Here is a 21,418-nt window from a genome sequence, read left to right as displayed (position 1 = left end):
GAAATCTGCCGTGCGGCCACATGGTCTTCTGTGCACACCTTCGCATCACACTATGCACTGGTACAGCAAGCTAGAGACGATGCCGCTTTTGGCGCAGCGGTTTTGCAGTCCGCAAGGTCTCGCTCCGACCCCACCGCCTAGGTAAGGCTTGGGAATCACCTAACTGGAATGGATATGAGCAAGCACTCGAAGAAGAAAAGACGGTTACTCACCTTTGTAACTGTTGTTCTTCGAGATGTGTTGCTCATATCCATTCCACACCCGCCCTCCTTCCCCACTGTCGGAGTAGCCGGCAAGAAGGAACTGAGGAGCGGGTGGGCCAGCAGGGGTATATATCAGGCCCCATGCCGGCGCCACTCCAGGGGACGACCTGCTGGCCCACCGAGTGTTGCTAGGGTAAAAAGTCTCCGACGAGCGTGCACGCGGCGCGCGCACACCTAACTGGAATGGATATGAACAACACATCTCGAAGCACAACAGTTACAAAGGTGAGTAACCGTCTTTTACTGCATGGAGAGACACGGGGGCACAAGTGTCAGCTATCCACCAATCCTTCGTAGACCCCAAATTCATCAACCCAAAGGCCCAAGTGACAATTTACCCCTTCATGTCACAAGCTGTAGACTTGCCTACAGCTGAACTGCCTGTCCAGTACAAAGGCTGGTCAGGAATCCTAGGTTTATGATAGACACACGACAGGAGTTTTCGGCGATCCTCGATGAAGGAAAGAAGGTGGCAAGAACTTTCCTCTGGGCTTCCCTGGATGCCGCGGACACAGCTGTCAGGACTGTAGCCTCTGGAGTGACTATGCATCGTATCTCGTGGCTGCAGGTCTCCAGCCTCCCCCCGGAGCTCCAACACACAATTCAGGACCTTCCCTTTGAGGGCCAAGGGCTGTTCTCAGATAAAAATGACCCTAGGCTGCAGAGCCTAAAAGACAACAAGGTCATTATGCGCTTGTTAGACATGCACACGCCAGTGACTCAGCACAGGCCCTTCCGGCCCCAACTGCACTGTCCTTACCCTCAGCCCTGGCAGAGGCAAGACTTCGCCAGATGGCAAACCGGTCGCCAAAGGCAATCGGGCAACCAAGGGGGCTGTCATAAACAGAGTGTTAAGGGTTAATGTCTCTTATACCTGTAAAGGGTTACAAGCAGGAAACTGGACACCTCCAAGCCTTCCTCAGGGCCAAAACCTTCCTTTTGAAGGTGTGCCTGAGGGTGTTGTCCCAGTTTCTTTAAAGGATCCGTCCCCTCCTTTCTCCAACCATCTTTCCTTTTTCCTCCCTGCGTGGTCCCAGCTAATGTCATATCACTGGATCTTACGCACGCTGGAATTTGGATACCACCTCCAATTTATTACAAGCCCCCCCTTCTACCTCCCTCCCTCGTCCCTCTTCAGGGACCCCTCTCACAAGCAACTCCTCCTCCAGGAGGTGCAAATGCTCCTCACCAAAGGAGCCATAGAGGAGGTACTGGAACACAAATGGGGCAAGGGGTTTTACTCCCGCTACTTCCTAATCCCCAAGGCAAAGGGACGTCTCAGACCTATCCTCGATCTGCGGGAACTCAACAGATACATGATAAAGTTGTAGTTCTTCTTCGAGTGATTGCTCACATCCATTCCAGTTAGGTGTGCGCGCCGCGCGTGCACGTTCATCGGAAACTTTTTACCCTAGCAACTCCAGTGGGCCGGCAGGTCGCCCCCTAGAGTGGCGCCGCCATGGCACCTGATATATACCCCTGCCGGCCCACCCGCTCCTCAGTTCCTTCTTACCGCCGTGTCGGTCGTTGGAACTGTGGAGCGCGGCATAGCTGTCCTCCACGTCCCTAGCTCTGCTTGTTCTACGGTTGATAGTTAGTAGTTAAGTGTAGTTAGTTATATAATTAATAGTGTAAATAATATTGTAGATATTTGTTAACCGGTTTGGGCCGTAGCCCTTCCCGGCTCCCGGCACCGGGCTCATGCCTGGTTCGCCGGGCTTCAAGCAATGTGCGGCCTGTAAGAAGCCGATGCCGACCAGCAACCCTCACGACGCATGTCTAAAGTGCCTGGGGGAATCGCACAGGTCGGACAAGTGCAGCATTTGCAAGGCTTTTAAGCCTAGAACAAAGAAGGAGAGAGACCAGAGACTTAGGACTCTCCTCATGGAAGCGGCACTCGACCCGGCAGCTTCGCAGGCTGTCATCTCGACACCGGCACCGGATCGCGCCGGCACCGGAAAGACTCCCCGGCAGCGACCTTCCCCGGCACCGGGTGCAGAAGCAAGACCCTCGAAGTCTGCAACTCCATCCAGGCAGACTCGAGTGGAGCGCCCAGCACTGACATCTGCCGCGGTGCTACCGGCACCGTCGACTCTGGGTCCGGAGGGTCCGTCGAGTCCGGTCCCGCCGAGCTCCCCCATAAGATCTGGGGTTGAGCTATTGGTCCCATCGACGCCAGAGACCTTCGCCTCGGCACGGGACCTCATTGCCCTGACTGAGTCAACTCAGCCTCCACCCCCGGTACCTCCGGTGCGGGTAGCGTCCAGGGGCAAACCTATGATGACAGCGCCGTCTCGGGACTCATGCTCGCTGTCGAGGTCCCGACACCATGATCGCTCAAGATCCCGCCGCCGCTCGCAGTCCCAGCACCGCTCCCCTCGGCGGTACCGGTCGTACTCGCGGCACCGATCGGCCTCCAGACGGTCACGGTCTGGTTCCAGCCGCCAATACCGGCACCGGGACTCTAGGAGCCAGTCCCGCCATCGATCAGTGCACCGGTCGACCTCCCGGCACCGAGCTGGTGGCAGGTCCCGGTCCCGGTCGACCTCCTGACACCGCGTCGGTGGCAGGTCCCGGTCCCGATCCCGGCACTTAGGCAACGGCCGGTACCGGTCCCGATCCCGGCACTGAGTCCAAGACAGACCCCGGTCCCGATCCCGGCACCGGTATGACTCCCGGTACCGGTCTCCAGCGCCGAGAACATCTTCGGCGCCAGGACGCGGAGACTCTTACCAGCCGCGGTCGGCCCCTCCATGGCCTTCCAGACAGCCGTCGGTGTCATCGCAGGCAGACAGTGTATACGCGCTGGGCACTGACAGACAAGCGGCGCTTTTTCAAGACCCTCCGCAACAGGACCAGGGTCCGCAACAGTGGGGGTTCTGGACACCCTGGGTGTACTATCAAGCCCAGGGCCCCCAACAGCTTCCTCCTAGGCCTGCAACGGCAGAGCACAGGGCACCGGAGGCGTCGTTGTCTCGCCCCCCTCCCTCCCCGGACGGGGAGGACGGGTCAAAGCAACAGGACCCTGATCTCCCTCCTGAGCCAGAGGCGAGGGCTGAGGCGGACCCCCCGCTGGACACTCTCTTGCCAGGGGTCTCCTCATCGTCTTCTCCCGATGAGGCGGTGGCTGGCACTTCCTCTAATAGCCCTCCTCCGCTAGATCTCAGGGCACATCAGGACCTCCTCAGGCGCGTAGCACAGAATCTGAGCCTGCAAGCTGAGGAGGTCTCTGAGATCAAGGACCCCGTCGTCAGCATCCTCTCCTCCGATGCTCCCACCAGGGTCGCCCTACCCTTCATTCGGACGATCCAGGCCAACGCCAATACGATCTGCCAATCACCGGCCTCCATCCCCCCTACTGCACGGGGCGTCGAAAGGAAGTACATGGCCCCCTCCAAGGGCTATGAGTACCTCCATATTCACCCGACACCATGTTCCCTGGTGGTACAGTCGGTGAACGAGAGGGAGCGGCACGGACAGGAAGCCCCAGCCCCCAAATCCAAGGAGGCCAGGCGTATGGACCTCCTCGGCCGCAAGGTTTATTCGGCTGGGGCCCTTCAGCTCAGGGTTTCCAATCAACAAGCCCTTCTTAGCCGCTACGCATTTAACTCTTGGGTGGCAGCGGATAAGTTCAAAGAGCTGCTGCCACAAGAGGCGCGTCAAGAATTTGCGCCGATTCTTGACGAGGGCAAGAAGGTTGCACGAACCTCGTTGCAGACCTCCTTGGACGCTGCAGACTCGGCTGCCCGTACCCTCGCCTCGGGGGTGACGATGCGCCGCATCTCCTGGCTTCAGGTTTCTGGCCTTCCACCGGAGCTCCAATACACCATCCAGGACCTCCCGTTCGAAGGCCAGGGCCTGTTCTCGGAGAAGACAGACCCCAGACTGAAAAGTCTTAAGGACAATCGGGTCATTATGCGCTCCCTTGGTATGCACACGCCTGGGACGTAACGCAGACCCTTCCGACCGCAGTAACAGCAGCAGCGTCGGCCATACCCCCAGTTCCACCAGCGGCAGGACCTTAATAGGCACCGCGGCAGAAATGGCAGGCGCAGGCCGTCGGGCAATCAAGGGGGGCAAAACCAAAGCTCCTCTAAAGCCCCACCTGGACCCAAACCTTCGTTTTGAAGGTGCGCCCGAGGGCGTAATACCAGTATCCCCCAGGGATCCTTCCCCCCCGTTTTCCAACCGCCTTTCGTTTTTCCTCCAGGCATGGTCCCGGATAACATCCGACCGCTGGGTCTTATGCACGGTGCAGACGGGATACCGTCTGCAGTTTGTATCATTTCCTCCCTCCCGCCCCCCATCCTCGTCCCTCTTCAGGGACCCCTCTCACGAGCAATTCCTCTGCCAGGAGGTACAGACGCTCCTCAACAAAGGAGCTATAGAGGCGGTTCCGGAGAACGAGAAGGGCAAGGGGTTTTATTCCCGCTACTTTCTGATCCCCAAGGCCAAGGGAGGCCTCAGGCCTATCCTCGACCTGCAAGAGCTCAACAAATATCTAGTGAAGTTGAAGTTCCGCATGGTATCCCTGGGGACCATTATCCCATCCCTGGATCCTGGAGATTGGTATGCCGCCCTCGACATGCAGGACGCTTATTTTCATATTGCTATATGGCCACACCACAGACGTTTCCTTCGGTTCATGGTCGGCCGCCTTCACTACCAATTTGCGGTCCTCCCATTTGGCCTTTCTACGGCTCCGAGGGTATTCACAAAATGCATGGCCGTCGTTGTGGCACATCTTCGGCGCAGTCGCATTCACGTGTTCCCTTACCTTGACGATTGGTTAATTCGGGGCACGTCGGAGCTGCAGGTCTGCAGCCAGGTCCGCAGGATCACCGGCCTATTTGCTACCTTGGGCCTCATGATCAACGTGGACAAGTCCACCCTGCTCCCCTCGCAGAGGGTGGAGTTCATTGGGGCCGTCCTGGACTCCACCGTAGCCAGGGCCCTTCTGCCATTGCCGAGGTTCCAGTCGTTGTCGGCGATCGTTCAGCGCTTGCTGGCAGCCCCCCTGACATCGATACGGACATGTTTAACCCTGTTAGGCCATATGGCAGCCTGCACATTTGTGACCGAGTATGCACGGCTCCGCATGAGGCCCCTCCAGTCTTGGCTTATCGCACATTACCGACCGGCAGGGCAGCCACTAGACATGCTGATCACAATCCCCCAGGGGGTGTTGGATTCTCTCAGTTGGTGGCTAGACCAGTCCATCGTGTGTGCGGGGCTCCCATTCCACCCACCCCAGCCCTCGGTGTCCCTAACGACGGATGCCTCAGATCTCGGCTGGGGGGCCCACCTGGGAACCCTGAGGACACAGGGCCTGTGGTCCCCACAGGAGTTGGAGCTACACATCAACATGCGGGAGTTGAGAGCGGTCCGCCTTGCTTGTCAAACGTTCTGTCACCAGCTTCGGGGTCGTTGTGTCGCGGTATTTACCGACAACACGACGACCATGTACTATATCAACAAGCAGGGTGGCACCAGATCCTCTCCCCTATGTCACGAGGCGATGCGACTCTGGGACTTTTGTATAGCCCACTCCATTCACCTCACGGCTTCCTTCTTCCCCGGAGTACGGAACACGCTGGCGGACCGCCTGAGCAGATCCTTCCTCGCGCACGAATGGTCCCTCCGCCCGGACGTCGCCCTCTCGATTTTCCAGAGGTGGGGTTGTCCCCACATGGACCTCTTCGCGTCCAGGGGGAACAGGAAATGCCAGGCGTTCTGCTCCTTTCAGGGCCGGGAACCCAGGTCTATAGCGGACGCCTTCCTTATTCCGTGGACGACCCACTTGTTCTACGCGTTCCCCCCGTTCCCGTTGGTCCACAGGGTCCTTCTGAAGGTGCGCAGGGACAGGACCCGCGTGATCATGGTAGCTCCGGCGTGGCCCAGGCAACATTGGTACCCCATGTTGCTGGACCTGGCCATAGCCGACCCAGTTCCCCTGCCCCTTCACCCGGACCTGATCACCCAGGACCACGGAACTCTCTGTCACCCGGACCTCCAGTCGCTGCACCTAGCAGCGTGGCTCCTGCGTGGCTGACCTGTTCTGAGTTGCGCTGCTCCACCCCGGTACGTGAGGTACTCTTGGGCAGCAGGAAGCCTTCCACTAGAGCGACGTACTCGGCCAAGTGGAAGCGTTTCTCCTGTTGGTGCGTGGAGAAGGGTCTCCTCCCGATGGAAGTTTCGGTGGCCAATATTTTGGACTATATTTGGTCCCTTAAGCAACAGGGCCTGGCGATATCGTCCCTGCGGGTCCACCTGGCGGCTATCTCCACCTTTCACCCGAGTAGGGATGGCCGCTCCGTTGTCTCTCACCCGATGGTGACTAGATTCCTTAAGGGGCTGGAACGCCTATACCCTAACGTCCGACCCCCTGCCCCTACCTGGGATCTTAACCTGGTGTTGTCTCGGCTCATGGGGCCCCCCTTTGAGCCGTTAGCTACTTGCTCCCTGCTCTATCTTTCTTGGAAGACTGCCTTTTTAGTAGCTATTACCTCAGCTAGACGGGTGTCGGAACTCCGGGCGCTCACGGTAGATCCCCCGTATACAGTCGTCCATAAAGATAAGGTGCAGCTGAGACCGCACCCTGCCTTTCTCCCCAAGGTGGTCTCAGCCTTCCACGTCAACCAGGAGATCTTCCTCCCAGTTTTTTTCCCGAAACCTCATTCTTCACGCAGGGAGCAACAACTCCACTCGCTTGATGTCCGTCGGGCTCTCGCGTTTTATGTGGAGAGGACCAAACCATTCCGCAAATCCCCCCAGCTGAGACCGCACCCTGCCTTTCTCCCCAAGGTGGTCTCAGCCTTCCACGTCAACCAGGAGATCTTCCTCCCAGTTTTTTTCCCGAAACCTCATTCTTCACGCAGGGAGCAACAACTCCACTCGCTTGATGTCCGTCGGGCTCTCGCGTTTTATGTGGAGAGGACCAAACCGTTCCGCAAATCCCCCCAGCTTTTCGTGGCAGTAGCAGACCGCATTAAGGGGCTTCCCATTTCCTCGCAGAGGTTATCCTCGTGGGTAACGTCCTGTATCAGGACCTGCTATGACTTGGCTCACGTTCCTACGGGCCATGTGACTGCACACTCTACCAGGGCGCAGGCATCGTCGCTGGCTTTCCTCGCCCGTGTGCCCATCCAGGAAATCTGTCGGGCAGCGACCTGGTCATCGGTCCACACCTTTGCTTCCCACTATGCCCTGGTCCAGCAGTCCAGAGAGGACGCGGCCTTCGGATCTGCAGTGCTCCATGCCGCTACTTCTCACTCCGACCCCACCGCCTAGGTATGGCTTGGGATTCACCTAACTGGAATGGATGTGAGCAATCACTCAAAGAAGAAAAGTCGGTTACTCGCCTTTGTAACTGTTGTTCTTCGAGATGTGTTGCTCACATCCATTCCACATCCGCCCTCCTTCCCCACTGTCAGAGTAGCCGGCAAGAAGGAACTGAGGAGCGGGTGGGCCGGCAGGGGTATATATCAGGTGCCATGGCGGTGCCACTCTAGGGGGCGACCTGCTGGCCCACTGGAGTTGCTAGGGTAAAAAGTTTCCGACGAACGTGCACGCGCGGCGCGCACACCTAACTGGAATGGATGTGAGCAACACATCTCGAAGAACAACAGTTACAAAGGTGAGTAACCGTCTTTTCCGTATGGTATCCCTGGATCCCGGAGACTGGTATGCCGCCCTCGACATGAAAGATGCCTACTTCCACGTAGCCATCTTCCCACCTCACAGGAAGTTCCTCCGATTCGTGGTCAGTCGCCAACATTTTCAGTTCGCGGTCCTCCCATTCAGCCTCTCTCCAGCCCCAAGAGTATTCACCAAATGTATGGCTGTAGTCGCCGCCCACCTCTGCCACAGTAGAATACACGTGTTTCCATATCTAGACGACTGGCTCATCCGAGGGGAACTCCGAAGCGCGAGTCGTCCATCATGTCCGCATTGTCAAGGACCTTTTCCTACATCTAGGCTTAACGATCAATGCGGAAAAATCGACTCTGATCCCCACTCAAAGGATAGAATTTATTGGCGCCACCCTCGACTCCAATCTTGCCAGAGCTTGTCTACCGCTGCCACAGTTCCAGACTATGGTGGCCATCATCCAGAGTCTGCGAGCGGCTCCGTTGACTTCGATACGCACTTGCCTCACTCTCCTGGGCCACATGGCGGCCTGTACATTTGTGACGAAATATGCCAGACTGCGCCTCCAGCCCCTCCAATCGTGGCTCAACTCACAATACCGACCAGCCAGGGATGCTATGGACATGGTCGTCACCATTCCCCCGACCGTCCTAGATTCCTTACAGTGGTGGCTGGACCTCTCCATGGTGTGTGCAGGGCTCCTGTTCCATCCTCCCCAGCCCTCAGTGCCTCTGACAACGGACGCATCATCCCTTGGTTGGGGAGCTCACCTCGGGCATCTACGCACCCAGGGCCTTAGGTCATCTCAAGAGCTGACCCTGCATATCAACGTCCGGGAGCTGAGAGCAGTTCGCCTCGCTTGCCAGACGTTCTGACACCATTTGCAGGGCCGTTGTGTGTCAATATTCACCGACAACACAATGGCCATGCACTATATAAACAAGCAAGGCGGCATGAGGTCTTCGCCCCTGTGTCAAGAGGCCTTACGACTCTGGGACTTTTGCATAGCCCACTCTATACACCTCATCGCATCCTTTCTCCCTGGAGTTCGGAATACGCTGGCAGATCGCCTCAGCAGATCCTTCCTTTCCCACGAGTGGTCGCTTCGCCTGGACATTATTCTTTTGCTCTTCCGGAGGTGGGGGTTTCCGCAGATAGACCTCTTCGCATCCCGCGGGAACAGGAAATGCCAGATGTTCTGCTCCTTTCAAGGCCTCTCACCGGGCTCAGTGGCGGACGCCTTCCTTATACCGTGGACGACGCACTTGCTATACGCCTTTCCACCATTTCTGCTTGTCCACAGGGTCCTACTGAAAGTACGCAGGGACAAGACCCGCTTGATCATGATAGCTCCAGCGTGGCCTCGGCAACACTGGTACACCATGCTGCTAGACTTGTCCGTAGCCGACCCTGTTCCCCTGCCTCTTCACCTGGACCTGATCACTCAGGACCGCGGCAAACTGCGTCACACGGACCTTCAGTCCCTCCCCCTCGCGGCATGGCTCCTGAGTGGCTGACCCAGTCTGAGCTACATTGCTCTGCCCCAGTGCAACAGGTGCTCCTGGGTAGGAGGAAGCTGTCCACTAAACCGAAATATTTGGCCAAGTGGAAGCGTTTCACGTGCTGGTGCGTGGAGCAGAACCTCCTTCCCGCCGAGGTCTCCATCCCCACTGTTTTGGATTACCTCTGGTCTCTCAAACAACAGGGCCTAGCGGTATCATCTTTGAGGGTCCATTTGGCGGCCATCTCTACCTTCCACCCAGGGGAGAATGGCGGCTCGGTATTCTCACACCCGATGGTGTCTAGATTCCTTAAGGACCTGGAGCGCGTCTACCCCCAGGTATGCCGCCCTGCCCCAACCTGGGACCTTAACCTGGTTCTTGCCAGACTCATGTCCGCCCCATTCGAGCTGTTAGCAACTTGCTTCCTTCTCTACCTCTCATGGAAAACTGCTTTCCTGGTGGCCATCACATCGGCGAGACGAGTCTCCGAACTTTGGGCCCTAACGGTAGACCCCCCATATACTGTGTTCCACAGGGACAAGGTGCAGTTGCGACCACATCCGGCCTTTCTCCCCAAAGTGGTATCGGCCTTCCATGTTAACCAGGGGATTTTCCTACCTGTCTTCTTCCCAAAGCCACATTCGTCTCGCAGGGAGCAGCAGCTACACTCCCTGGACGTCTGTAGAGCGCTCGCTTTTTATATCGAGCAAACAAAACCATTCGCAGATCCCCCAACTCTTTGTTGCGGTGGCTGAGCATATCAAGGGCCTACCCATCTCCTCGCAGAGGATTTCCTCCTGGGTGACGTTGTGCATCCGCACCTGTTACAACCTGGCTCATGTTCTGTCGAGCCACATCACTGCTCACTCTACCAGGGCTCAGGCCTCATCTACTGCTTTTCTCGCCCACATACACATTCATGAGATTTGTCACGCAACTATGTGGTCCTCGGTCCATACCTTCGCTTCTCACTATGCCCTCGTTCAGCAGTCTCGGAATGACGCAGCCTTTGGCTCTGCAGTTTTACACTCTGCAACATCTCACTCCGACCCCACCGCCTAGGTAAGGCTTGGGAATCACCTAACTGGAATGGATATGAGCAAGCACTCGAAGAAGAAAAGACGGTTACTCACCTTTGTAACTGTTGTTCTTCGAGATGTGTTGCTCATATCCATTCCAAACCCGCCCTCCTTCCCCACTGTCAGAGTATCTGGCAAGAAGGAACTGAGGAGCGGTTAGGTCGGCAGGGGTATATATCTGGCTCCATAGCGGCGCCACTTCAGGGGGCGACTCAGCTGACCCACCGGGGTTGCTAGGATAAAAATCTTCCGATGAGTGTGCACGCGCGGCGCGCACGCCTAACTGGAATGGATATGAGCAACACATCTCGAAGAACAACAGTTACAAAGGTGAGTAGCTGTCTTTTTTTTGGACTAAAAGGGCTTTAGAGAATTAACATGGTATACTTTAGGCTTTATGTTTGAAGTGGGAGATGCTATGAGACAGTTAACAGCTTTTAGGCACCTTTGGACCATGAATGGCCCTTTTCATGATGCTTTTATTTTGTGGGCCTGGAGCGTTTTTATGACTATGACTTTGATGGGGTACTTTTTGGCATGTTTATTATAACAAGCCTTTTGCTTTTTTTGAGCATTTTTTTGGCTTTTTTAAGCAAGGGCCAAAGAGTTTTGTAGGGTGTTTTGTAGATTGTTTACAAAGTTAAGAATGTTAGTTTTTGGAGAAGGCGTAAACCCCTCCCATTGCTGTTTTACCAGCTGTAATGGCACCTGAAACTTGCAGCCATACACAAGTTTAGATGGTGAAAACCCTAAACTGGGATGTGGTACAGTCCTGTAGGCAAAGAGCAACACTAGGTTTTAATTATTGAAGTGAATATTTACGAATGTATGTATTATGGCCCCCAAAGTTTTATTAAGCTCTTTTACCACACCGTTTGTTTTATGATGGTAAGGGGTGGCAACTGAGTGGTTACCCTGTTTTTTTGATGCTGGAGACATTAGTTTTTTACTGGATTGTGGACTTGGGCTTGGTTTCTTTGGAAGTGATGTAGGTTGTGGGGCTGTTTTTGCTGACTGCGAACTGCTTTTTGCTGGTGCACTATGTTGCGTTTTAGGCTCCCTCTGAGCCTCTTGTGCAGGTTTAGCTGCTGCTGCCAGTGCTGGATTCAGTGCTGGCAATGGTTTTGGTGCTGGTTGCTTCACCCATTTTGGTTTTGGGACTGGTTTTGGTTGGGTCTTTGGGACTGGATTCACTACTGCTGTCGCAGACATGGCATGGGATTTGGTTTTACCACCTTAATTTGGGGTTTTGGTAACACAGACTGGGCCCTTGTAGAAGGCTTAGGAACAGAGCTAGGTGTGAAGGCTTGATTAGCCTGGCTGCAGGTAACCATTTTCACCCTCTTGGCTAGCTTTACATGGTGGGCCCAGTTTTCCCCCAGCAGCATGGGAATGGGATAATTATTATAGACTGCAAACGTTTACATTTCTGATCAGCGCTTGTACTGAACAGGCAACTTGGCTGTAGACAAGTCAAAAGAGTTTGACTGGAAGGGTTGAATTGTTACTTGGGCCTCTGGATTGATGAATTTGAGGTTCACTGAGGATTGGTTGATAGCTGACATCTGTGCTTTAGTGTTCCTTCACATGATAACCTTTTTCCCGCCCACAGTTACAGTTTTTCTTCACTTTGAGTGTATTTGGGAGGCATATGGGCCTGAGGACCTTTGGTGTGACCCCAGTGCAATGAACTGTAATTTGTTGTGGTTTTGGGGGCAGTTGGCCTTTACATGCCCCAGCTTGTTACATTTAAAACATTGCCCAGCTGACTGGTCAGTGGGGCGAGATGGTTTGCTGAAGAATGATGTGGTGGATGATAAGGTGTTTGGGGTTTTGGGGGTGGGTGTAGGTGGGGCCTTAGGCTGCCCCCAGTGGTATAGAGTGGTTTCAGAGTGTTCCTTTTGGTATTCGCCCAAACTGCATCCAGGGTTGTTTTTTTCTGCTACCTTCACCCATTTTGTTTTGATTTGCCCTGCCTTTTTGGTGGTTTGGGACTGCCTGTATTGATTAGCATAAGAAGCAAGACTTTTTGCTGAGTTAATTTTTTTATTTCATAAGCACTGTTTTACATTATTATTGGTTATAGTTAAGAACTGCTTCTGTACAACCAAATTACACATTTTTTTTAAAGCTAGTGTGATAGACCCAGGCCAGTTGGGAACAGCAGAGTAGTAGAAGGGAGATATACTGGCCACTGAAGAAGCAATTTTCTGTCCCCTGAGTGACCAGAGCAGGGGCTGTTCCAGGCTAATGAGAACGCCTGAGTCTAATTAGCCTGCTAAGAGTCAGGTGAGGCTGTTAAGCACCTGACTCTAATTAAGGCCCCTCTGATGCTATAAAAGGGCTCACTCCAGTCAGGCCAAAGAGAGCCAGGGAGCCAGGGGTGAGGATGTGCATGTGAGGAACTGAGAGCAAGAGGCGTGCAAGAAGCTGAGAGTGAGTAGGCATACTGCTGGAGGACTGAGAAGTACTCAGACATTATCAGACATCAGGAGGAAGGTCCAGTGGTGAGGACAAAGAAGGTGTTGAGAGGAGGTCATGGGGAAGTAGCCCAGGGAGTTGTAGCTGTCGTGCAACTGTACCAGGAAGCACTTTAGACAGCTGCAGTCCACAGGGCCCTGGGCTGGAACCTGGAATAGAGGGCGGGCCTGGTTCCCCCCAAATCTCCCAACTCCTGATCAAATACAGGAGGACTTGACCTGGACTGTGGCTTCTACCAGAGGGGAAGATCTCTGGGCTGTTTCCTGACCCACAGGGTGAATCTGTGAGGCGAGCAAATCCACCGATAAGTGCAGGATCCACCAAGGTAGAGGAGGAACTTTGTCACACTGGTTAAACCCTTTTTTGACCCCCATTTATCTAACAGATTCTTTATTTGGTTTACATCAGGGATAGGCAATCTATGGCACGGGTGCCGAAGGTGGCACGCAAGCTGGTTTTCAGTGGCACTCGCATTGCCCAGGTCCTGGCCCCAGGTCTGGGGGGCTCTACATTTTAATTTAATTTTAAATGAAGCTTCTTAAACATTTTTAAAACCTTATTTACTTTACATACAACAATTTTTTAGTTATATATTATAGACTTATAGAAAGAGACCTTCTGAAAACATTAAAATGTATTATTGGCACACGAAACCTTAAATTAGAGTGAATAAATGAAGACTCGGCACACTACTTCTGAAAGGTTGCCGACCCGTGGTTTACATAAACCACATTACTTAGTCCAGCCCCTCTTTTAAGGGCTTTAAATTTTATTTTGTAAGTTTTAGGTGTAATTTTGAAATTGTTTTAAAACCAAATTTTTAAATTTACCATAGTTAAAAGCGTTCTTAATAGGCATTTTGTTGAATATGTTCAGAGCTTTTTCAGTTAATTTTGCTACCAATGTGATTATTTTGTGATTTTTAGGAATTGCATGGAGGGTGCACAGTTTTTAAAGGTGATGAAATATTTAGCAATATTACTGGATTTATTTTACTGTGGATATAGTTGCTTCTATTTGTGGATTTTTGGGGAAGTGGAGCCAGCTGCTGACGGGTTTTGTTTTTTTAACTCCATAACAGCCAGTTTAGGCTTTTGGGCTGAAATTTGGGCCTTAATCTGGGCCTGTATTTTTTTGTTTTTTAACTTCAGGGCTATTTTATGGACAGCCTCCTTCCTGGCTGCCTCTGCCTTCAAGTGTTTTGCCTCCTTTCTTTTCAACTTCAAGTGCTTTAAGGCCATTTGTTTTTTAAGTTTTTCTTTCTTTTCTCAGCTTTCAATTTAGCTAATTTGGGGGGGTGTGGATCTCATTTTTTGTTATTCTAGCCTTTCTGCTCTTAACCTAGCATAAACCGAGAGCTAGAAAGAAAAAAAGAAGAAAAAAAACAGCTTGTGAATTCCCTTGAAGGAATTTAACTACTCTGCCTTCAGGCCAAGAAAAAAAGAACTCCAGCTGCTCTCAGTTTAAAAAAAAAAAGAAGTGTCCTTTAAAGAAAAAAACCTCCTTGGTTTTCAATCAGCCAAAAGAAAAAATGTTTTTAAAATTCTGAGGTCTGTGCTTCTGGTTTAAAATGATCCTACCGCATTGCCATCATGTCAGGGTTCCCTCCCCACTTTGAATTTTGGGGTACAGATGTGGAGACCCGGATGAAAGACCCCCTAAGCTTATATTTTACCAGCTTAGGTTAAAACCTTTTTCAAGGCACAAATTTCTTTTCTTGTTCTTGGATGCATTGCTGCCACCACCAAGTGATTTAAACAAACATTTAGGAAGGGGCCACTTGGAGCCTTATCCCCTGCAAAATATCCCCCCAAGCCCTTTTACCCCATTTTCTGGAGAGACTTGAGAATAATATACCAACCAAGTAAGTTAACAAGGTGAGCACAGATGAGACCCTTGGGTTTTTAGGACACTAAAAAACAATCAGGTTCTTAAAAGAAGAACTTTGTTATTAAAAAAAAGTAAAAAGAACCTCTGTAAAATTAGGATGGAAGGTAATTTTACAGGGTAATAAAAAGACTTAAAACACACAGGATTTTCCTCTAGGCTTAACTTTAAAGTTACAAAACAGGAATAGCACCTTATAGACTAACAGACGTCTGTTAGTCTGTAAGGTGCCACGGGATTCTTTGCTGCTTTTACAGATCCAGACTAACATGGCTACCCCTCTGATACAAAACAGGAATAAACCTTTCTTTTAGCACAGGGCAAATTTACAAGCTAAAACAAAAATTAATTTAACACTTTTTTTTGCTATTACAATTTTTGTAATTTTAGATGTATTATTTTAGTAGAAGCAGGATTACCTGCTTGGGTTGGTTTTTTTTGTTTTGTTTTAAGAGGGAACACACAAAAAAGCACAAACGAAGCCTTCCCCCCTCCCCTGCCCCAGTTTTGAAAGTATTTTTTTCCCCATTTGTTTTTCTGGTTAGGTGCCAACTTGGTTAATTGAACTGATTAATCCCTTACAGGTAAATGATTTTTTACATTTGGCCAAGAGGGATTTCATCTTACTGCATACATAAAGGTTGTTACCTTTTTCTTGATATTTATGACAACGTATGTGACACTACGTCCCATATTCTTCATAGATATATTATTATGATATGATTATGGCACAACTATGATGTATTTTATGCAAGATAGCTTATGTGGGATATCATTAAAAAGGTTATGATTTACTGAATATGGCTGAATATGATTATCCTATTTGTATGCATGTATCATGTTGGTATCTGAAGTTAGGAATATTGTCTATGCATTTATTACAAATGTATTTACACCTGGGGAACACCCACTAGACAGAATGCAATCAATCTAGATAGCTGGCTGGGAAGTGCCTTTAGAGAGAACTACAGGTCTTAGAAGAAGGTAATCTCCCACTGGGGAGCCTTCCTGAGGATGCTACAAACAGCATCAGAGTTATGGCTGCTGTGACCCTACAGCAGAGGTGGGCAAACTACGGCCCGTGGGCCACATCCGGCCCACAGGACCCTCCTGCCCGGCCCTTGAGCTCCTGGCCTGGGATGCTAGCCCCCGGCCCCTTCCCTGCTGTCCCCCCTCCCCTGCAGCCTCAGCTCACTGTGCCGCCGGTGCAATGCTATGGGCGGCGGGGCTGCAAGCTCCTGCGGCAGCGCAGCTGCAGAGCCAGGTCCTCACCTGGTGCTCTGTTCTGCATGGTGGCATGGCTGGTTCCAGCCAGGTGGCGTGGCTACCTGTCCTGGTGCTCTGGGTGTCACGGCTGTAGCGCTGCCAGCCACCAGTGCTTCAGGCAGTGCAGTAATGGAGCAGGAAGCAGGGGGGTTGGATAAAGGGCAGGGGAGTTCAGGGAACTGGTCGGGGGGTAGGGATGTGGATAGGGGTCAGGGTGGTCAGAGGACAGGGAACAGGGGGGTTGAATGGGGTCAGGGGTCCCGGAGGAGCAGTTAGGAAGGAGAGGGGCTGGATGAGGTGGTAGGGGGCTGTTAGAGGGGTTCCGGGGGCAGTTAGGGGACAGGGAGAAGGAGTGGTTGGATGGGGCAGGGGTCCCGGAAGGGCAGGAAGGAGAGGGGGATTGGATTGGGTGATGGGGGGCAGTCAGGGGCGGGGGTTCTGGAGTGGTCAAGGGACAGGGAGCGGTGGGGGGTGGATGGGGCAGGGGTCCCAGGGGACTGTCAGGGGACAGGGGAGGTTGGATGGGGCAGGAGTCCTGGGGGGATGCTGTCAGGGGGTGAGAAGCAGGGGGCAGGGGCGGGCAATGCCTGGCTCTTTGGGAAGGCACAGCCTCCCCTAACCGGCCCTCCATACAATTTCCAAAATCCGATGCGGCCCTCAGGCCAAAAAGTTTGCCTACCCTTGCCCTACAGGGACATGTGATCAAGTCAGTTGGTACTGGACTCCATCTTCGAATACCAATGTTTTTCCACTGAAAGGCATGGGAGCCAGGGGTGGCTCCAAGGGTTTTGCCGCCCCAAGCAGCCAAAAAAAAAAAGCCACGATCATGATCTCAATCTGCGGCAATTCAGCGGGAGGTCCTTCGCTCCAAGTGGGAGCGAGGGACCCTCCGCCGAATTGCCATCGAATACCTAGACCTGCCACCCCTCTCCAGAGTGGCCGCCCCAAGCACCTGCCTGCTAAACTGGTGCCTGGAGCCGGCCCTGGTGGGAGCTAAGCCTGGAGACAAAGGGTTCCTGCCATATGCAAAAGCTATTTAAGGCAAGGGAGTGACATCATCATGGTTCTTCACTGACTCCCCAGCACAGAAACTCCTGAAAACTCCGGAGGAAGAAGGACTGACCTGGGGGAAGGGCTGAACCCGGACTAGAGGGGTTTCTAGCCTGTGAAAGGAATACCTGGGGTTTTACGCTGCAAGCAAGTGCAGTTTGCCCTTTAAGAAGCTCTGCAATCGGCTTAAATCATCATTAGAATGCTACCGAATTCACCTTCTATTTTGGTCAATTTCCCAGTCATAAAATTTTTAAAATGCACATTTCATTATTTCAGATATTTAAATCTGAAATTCCATGGTGTTGTAATTGTAGGGATCCTGACTCAAAAAGTTGTGGGTGGGGTCACAAGGTTATTGAAGGGGGCTTATGGTATTGCTACCCTTATTTCTGCACTGCTGCTGGTGGCGGCGCTGCCTTCAGAGCAGGGCAGCTGGAAAATGGTGGCTGCTGGCTGGGAGCCCAACTCTGAAGGCAGAGCCACCTCCAGCTGCAGTGCAGAGGTAAGGACTGCATGGTATGGTATTGCCATCCTTACTTCTGCACTGCTGCGTGCAGAGCTGGGCCCTCAGTCAGCAGCTGCCACTCTCTAGCCAGCCAGCTCTGAAGGCAGCAGCACAGAAGTAAGGGTGGCAATACCACAACCCCCCCGCCCTAAAATAACCTTGTGACCGTCCTTGCAACTCTTTTGGGTCAGGACCCCCAATCTGAGAAACAGTGATCTCCCCCATGAAATCTGTTTAGTATAGGGTAAAATCACACAAAAGACCAGATTTCACGGTGGGAGACCAGATTTCACGATCTGTGACGTGTTTTTCATGGCCTTGAATTTGGTAGAGCCCTAATCATTATTTAGGGTGAAAATTAGCTACTCATGTCCAATCTCTTTAGTATATTAAGCTTAGATTGTGTTTTTTGTTTTTTTGTTAAGTAATTTGCTTTGATCTGTTTGCTATCCCTTATAATCAATTAAAATCTATCTTTTGTAGTTAATAAACTTGTTTTTGTTTTGTCTACAACCAGTGTGTGGAAATCATACTTGGGGCAGAAAAGTGTTACATCTCTCTCTCCACATTGAGGGAGAGGGCAGATTTTATGAGCTTACACTTTACAGTTCTCTGTGCAGCGCAAGACAGTTTAATTTTAGGTTTACCCTCCGGCGGGGTGTGTGCCCGGGAAGCCGGTAAGTGCCCTAGCTGTATAGCTTTCCCATGCAGGGGCTGGTCAGAAAGCTTGTCTGCATGTTATTACAGCTGGGTGTGTCCCTACCTGTGTGCTCATGAAAGTGTGAGACTGGAAGTGTGTCTGCAGCTTGTCACAGCATTGCAGCATGAGTGGAAGCCCAGGCTGGTAGGTCGAGGGGCTCAGTGGTACCCCAGTTCCAGGCAGCACCGGGGGGGAACTCTTCACACCCTAATACTAATCATTGCTCATGGCTCTGTTCCTCTAGGCAGATTTTTTCTCATTATTTTGTCATTATTTTCTGTAAGTCGAATGGTGTGACAGCTGCTCATACACTATGTTACTTAGGCAGTATTATAGAGCTTAGTCTGTGCTGCCTTTCTTTTCTTTTCTTTTTAGATCCTGCGTGAAGTGCCTACTTTTGATGTTACTTATACTGCAATAGTTGTGTCTCATTCTGGGCGCATGGTGTTCACAGGCACTTCAGTGGGGACCATCCGATCTATGAAATACCCACTGCCTGTGCACAAGGAGTTCAATGAGTATCAGGCCCATGCTGGCCCTGTTACCAAGGTAAGGAGTTTATTTTTCTTTTTTAATCAACATCTGAGTCATTTGGACTCCCCTGCTCTTTGTTTATCTCTGTTTTCTTCTACTCTATAGCATCTGCTAGTGTTAAGGCTACATATTGTATGTGAAAAATGTTAGAATTATTTGTTTTAATTTTTATGAATGTTAAATCTCCTTGGTTTTGTTGGTTAAGGTATTGTTGGCTGAAAGGTAGATAAGGGCTAAATCCTGCAGCCCCTCACTACTGAAACACGTAAACCAATTTGGACAAGAAACAGGATCAAAAGAAGGAACTTTGAAATATTAAACAAGGGATCTTTGGAAGGAATAAAAGGCAGCCCGTGAGCTGAGAGGGAAGATTCACTAACTGGGAAGATCAGACTGACCGACAGGCAGCAGTTGCTTGAGGCATCCTGCCTGACCCAGTCACAATGCTTTGGGTATACGTGACCTAAGCAGAACCTAGTTAAACTGGCATGTAAAGGCGAAGTTTATATAAGACAAAATATGTGCAGGCTTTTGTTATTTTTAATCCACTTATCTCTGCTTGCAATGCTCCTTTGACTAAATTAATGGTACTCTATTTTGAACAAGCTGTTTTCTGGCACTGCCTTTACCAGTTTGGATCACAGCTCTCAGAGATTATTGTAGCAGGGGCCAAAACTAGTTGGACCCGTTGGAGGTAAAGTTAGTTGGTAACCAAGGAATGCTGCAGCTAGTGATTCAGTCCAAAAGTGGATGATCTTTGGGGTTCAGCCCTGAGAGTGGGCCTATGACTTGGAGAGGGTGCCCGAGAGAGACTGAAAGAAGGATCACAGGTGCAGCTCACCTTTCTGTCATAATGCTATACTGAGTTTCATTATAATCCTCTGTCACATGCATGTAAGTGCTTCAAAAATTCTGCTCTGGGGCTAGAAGTATCTGTGCCCTTTGGCAGATTGTTTCAGCAAATTTCAGGAGAATCCATTCACCTATATCTGAGTTATGGGAGAGGATGAAAAAAATACCTTCCCAGCATTTAAAAGAAAAAAAATTGTGCTCAAATATGGCTGAACAAAAAATTCCTAACTTGGCATATGGCACATCCTCTCTGAGGAAGAATCTCCTATTTAGGTTTGGCTGGGGTGAAGAAAATAAAAATAAAGTTATAAGGGATTGGAAAATCTCATCTGAGCATCGCCCGTGGATATTTGTAAAGTTTTTAGTAGAACCTAATGAAGCCACCTTTCTTGCTTTGAAAAGGGTAGTGAGAATGGCACATCTTCCCCATCCAAACTGGCATGCCCAGGACACATTGCTTGGACAAACTGCGAGAAAGAAATTGTAACTGCCAATTTGTCAACCTTTTGGAAACACTGTAAAGCTGATGGATGGCATCCAGAGGATGGGTCTTGCGAGGGGGCCTCACCCTGTGCAAAGATGGAGAAATTTCAGATTCTTTTTGTTTTTTTTAAAAAAAAAAAGCCAAATCCTTTGCCCCTTTAAAACTCTTTGTGGAGGCTAGTTGTGTTAAGTATCTGTGACAGAATGTTGGGCACGAAACCCCTGCCATGCCAGCCCCAATCAAGGGGAATGGATTGGGGCTGGCTGAATAGCCCTGCCTGCTTGGCAACTAGGAACAGCTGCGAGCTTAATTAGCAAGGGGCTATAAAGGCTGGGAGGAAGGAAACCAGAAGTGGGAAGAGAAACATGAGAGGCTGAGAGGGACTAGTGGTTCGGTTCGGTTCGGTTCGGTTCGGTTCGGTTCGGTTCTGTTCTGTTCTGTTCTGTTCGGTTCTGTTCTGTTCTGTTCTGTTCTGTTGCTGGTGAAGTCTGGCTGTAAAACCCTGTACATAGATAGTAAGCTGCTGGTGGGAAAGAACTATAAATAAAATACAAAGATGATTGCATCAACCTGAGGTGTCCCTAATTAGTTTTGTGAGGACAGAAGAGGCAGAAGCAAGAGGGGCCCAGCTACGCCTCGCTACAGTATCTTTGTCAGAAAATTGGCCCTTGACCTAGGATCTTGTCTGTACTAGATTTGTAATTTTTTTTCCCGACGGTCTAGTAATATTTGTGCAGCTCCAGTGGTGACAGGAGTGCTAGTATAGACAGGGCCCAGGAGTTGTTAGTGTTCTAGCTATCCTGTTGTCTAGACTTGATGGTTAAAAAGCTGGTAGCTCAGCTACATTAGCATTCTCATCACAACTTCACTGATCATAATAATGATAGGAACTCTTAGGGAAAAAAATCTAGTGTAGACATAACCTATATCTTTCCCCTAGCCTATATCATTTCTACTCTTTTTATTCTGCTGTCTCTTCCCTCCTTAGATGTCCATAACATGTGATGACCAATTTCTGCTGACCGGCTCAGAGGATGGCTGCCTGCTTATCTGGAAAGTGTATGATAAGGAAGGACGGGGTCTGAAACGGGAGAAGGAAGTGGGATATGCTGAAGAGGTGCTGATCACAAAAACAGATATGGAAGAGAAGGTATGAACAAGT

General features: G+C 51.1%; 1 protein-coding gene across 4 annotated transcripts in view; it reads left to right on the top strand.

Moving 5' to 3' along the window:
* Positions 1-21,418, top strand: part of CFAP57 (cilia and flagella associated protein 57) — a 162,776-nt gene that overhangs the window by 94,897 nt on the left and 46,461 nt on the right. For all 4 annotated transcript variants that reach the window (XM_030571663.1, XM_030571661.1, XM_030571662.1 and 1 more), the window contains 2 exons: positions 18,762-18,935; positions 21,245-21,406. In XM_030571663.1, the coding sequence (XP_030427523.1) occupies positions 18,762-18,935; positions 21,245-21,406 (336 nt within the window). The remainder of the gene's footprint in view (positions 1-18,761; positions 18,936-21,244; positions 21,407-21,418) is intronic.

This window comes from Gopherus evgoodei, chromosome 8 (genome assembly GCF_007399415.2).
Source record: "Gopherus evgoodei ecotype Sinaloan lineage chromosome 8, rGopEvg1_v1.p, whole genome shotgun sequence".
Taxonomy (NCBI): domain Eukaryota; kingdom Metazoa; phylum Chordata; order Testudines; family Testudinidae; genus Gopherus; species Gopherus evgoodei.
The sequence above is the reverse complement of the archived record's forward strand: the minus strand, read 5'-3'. Positions and strand labels throughout refer to the sequence as shown.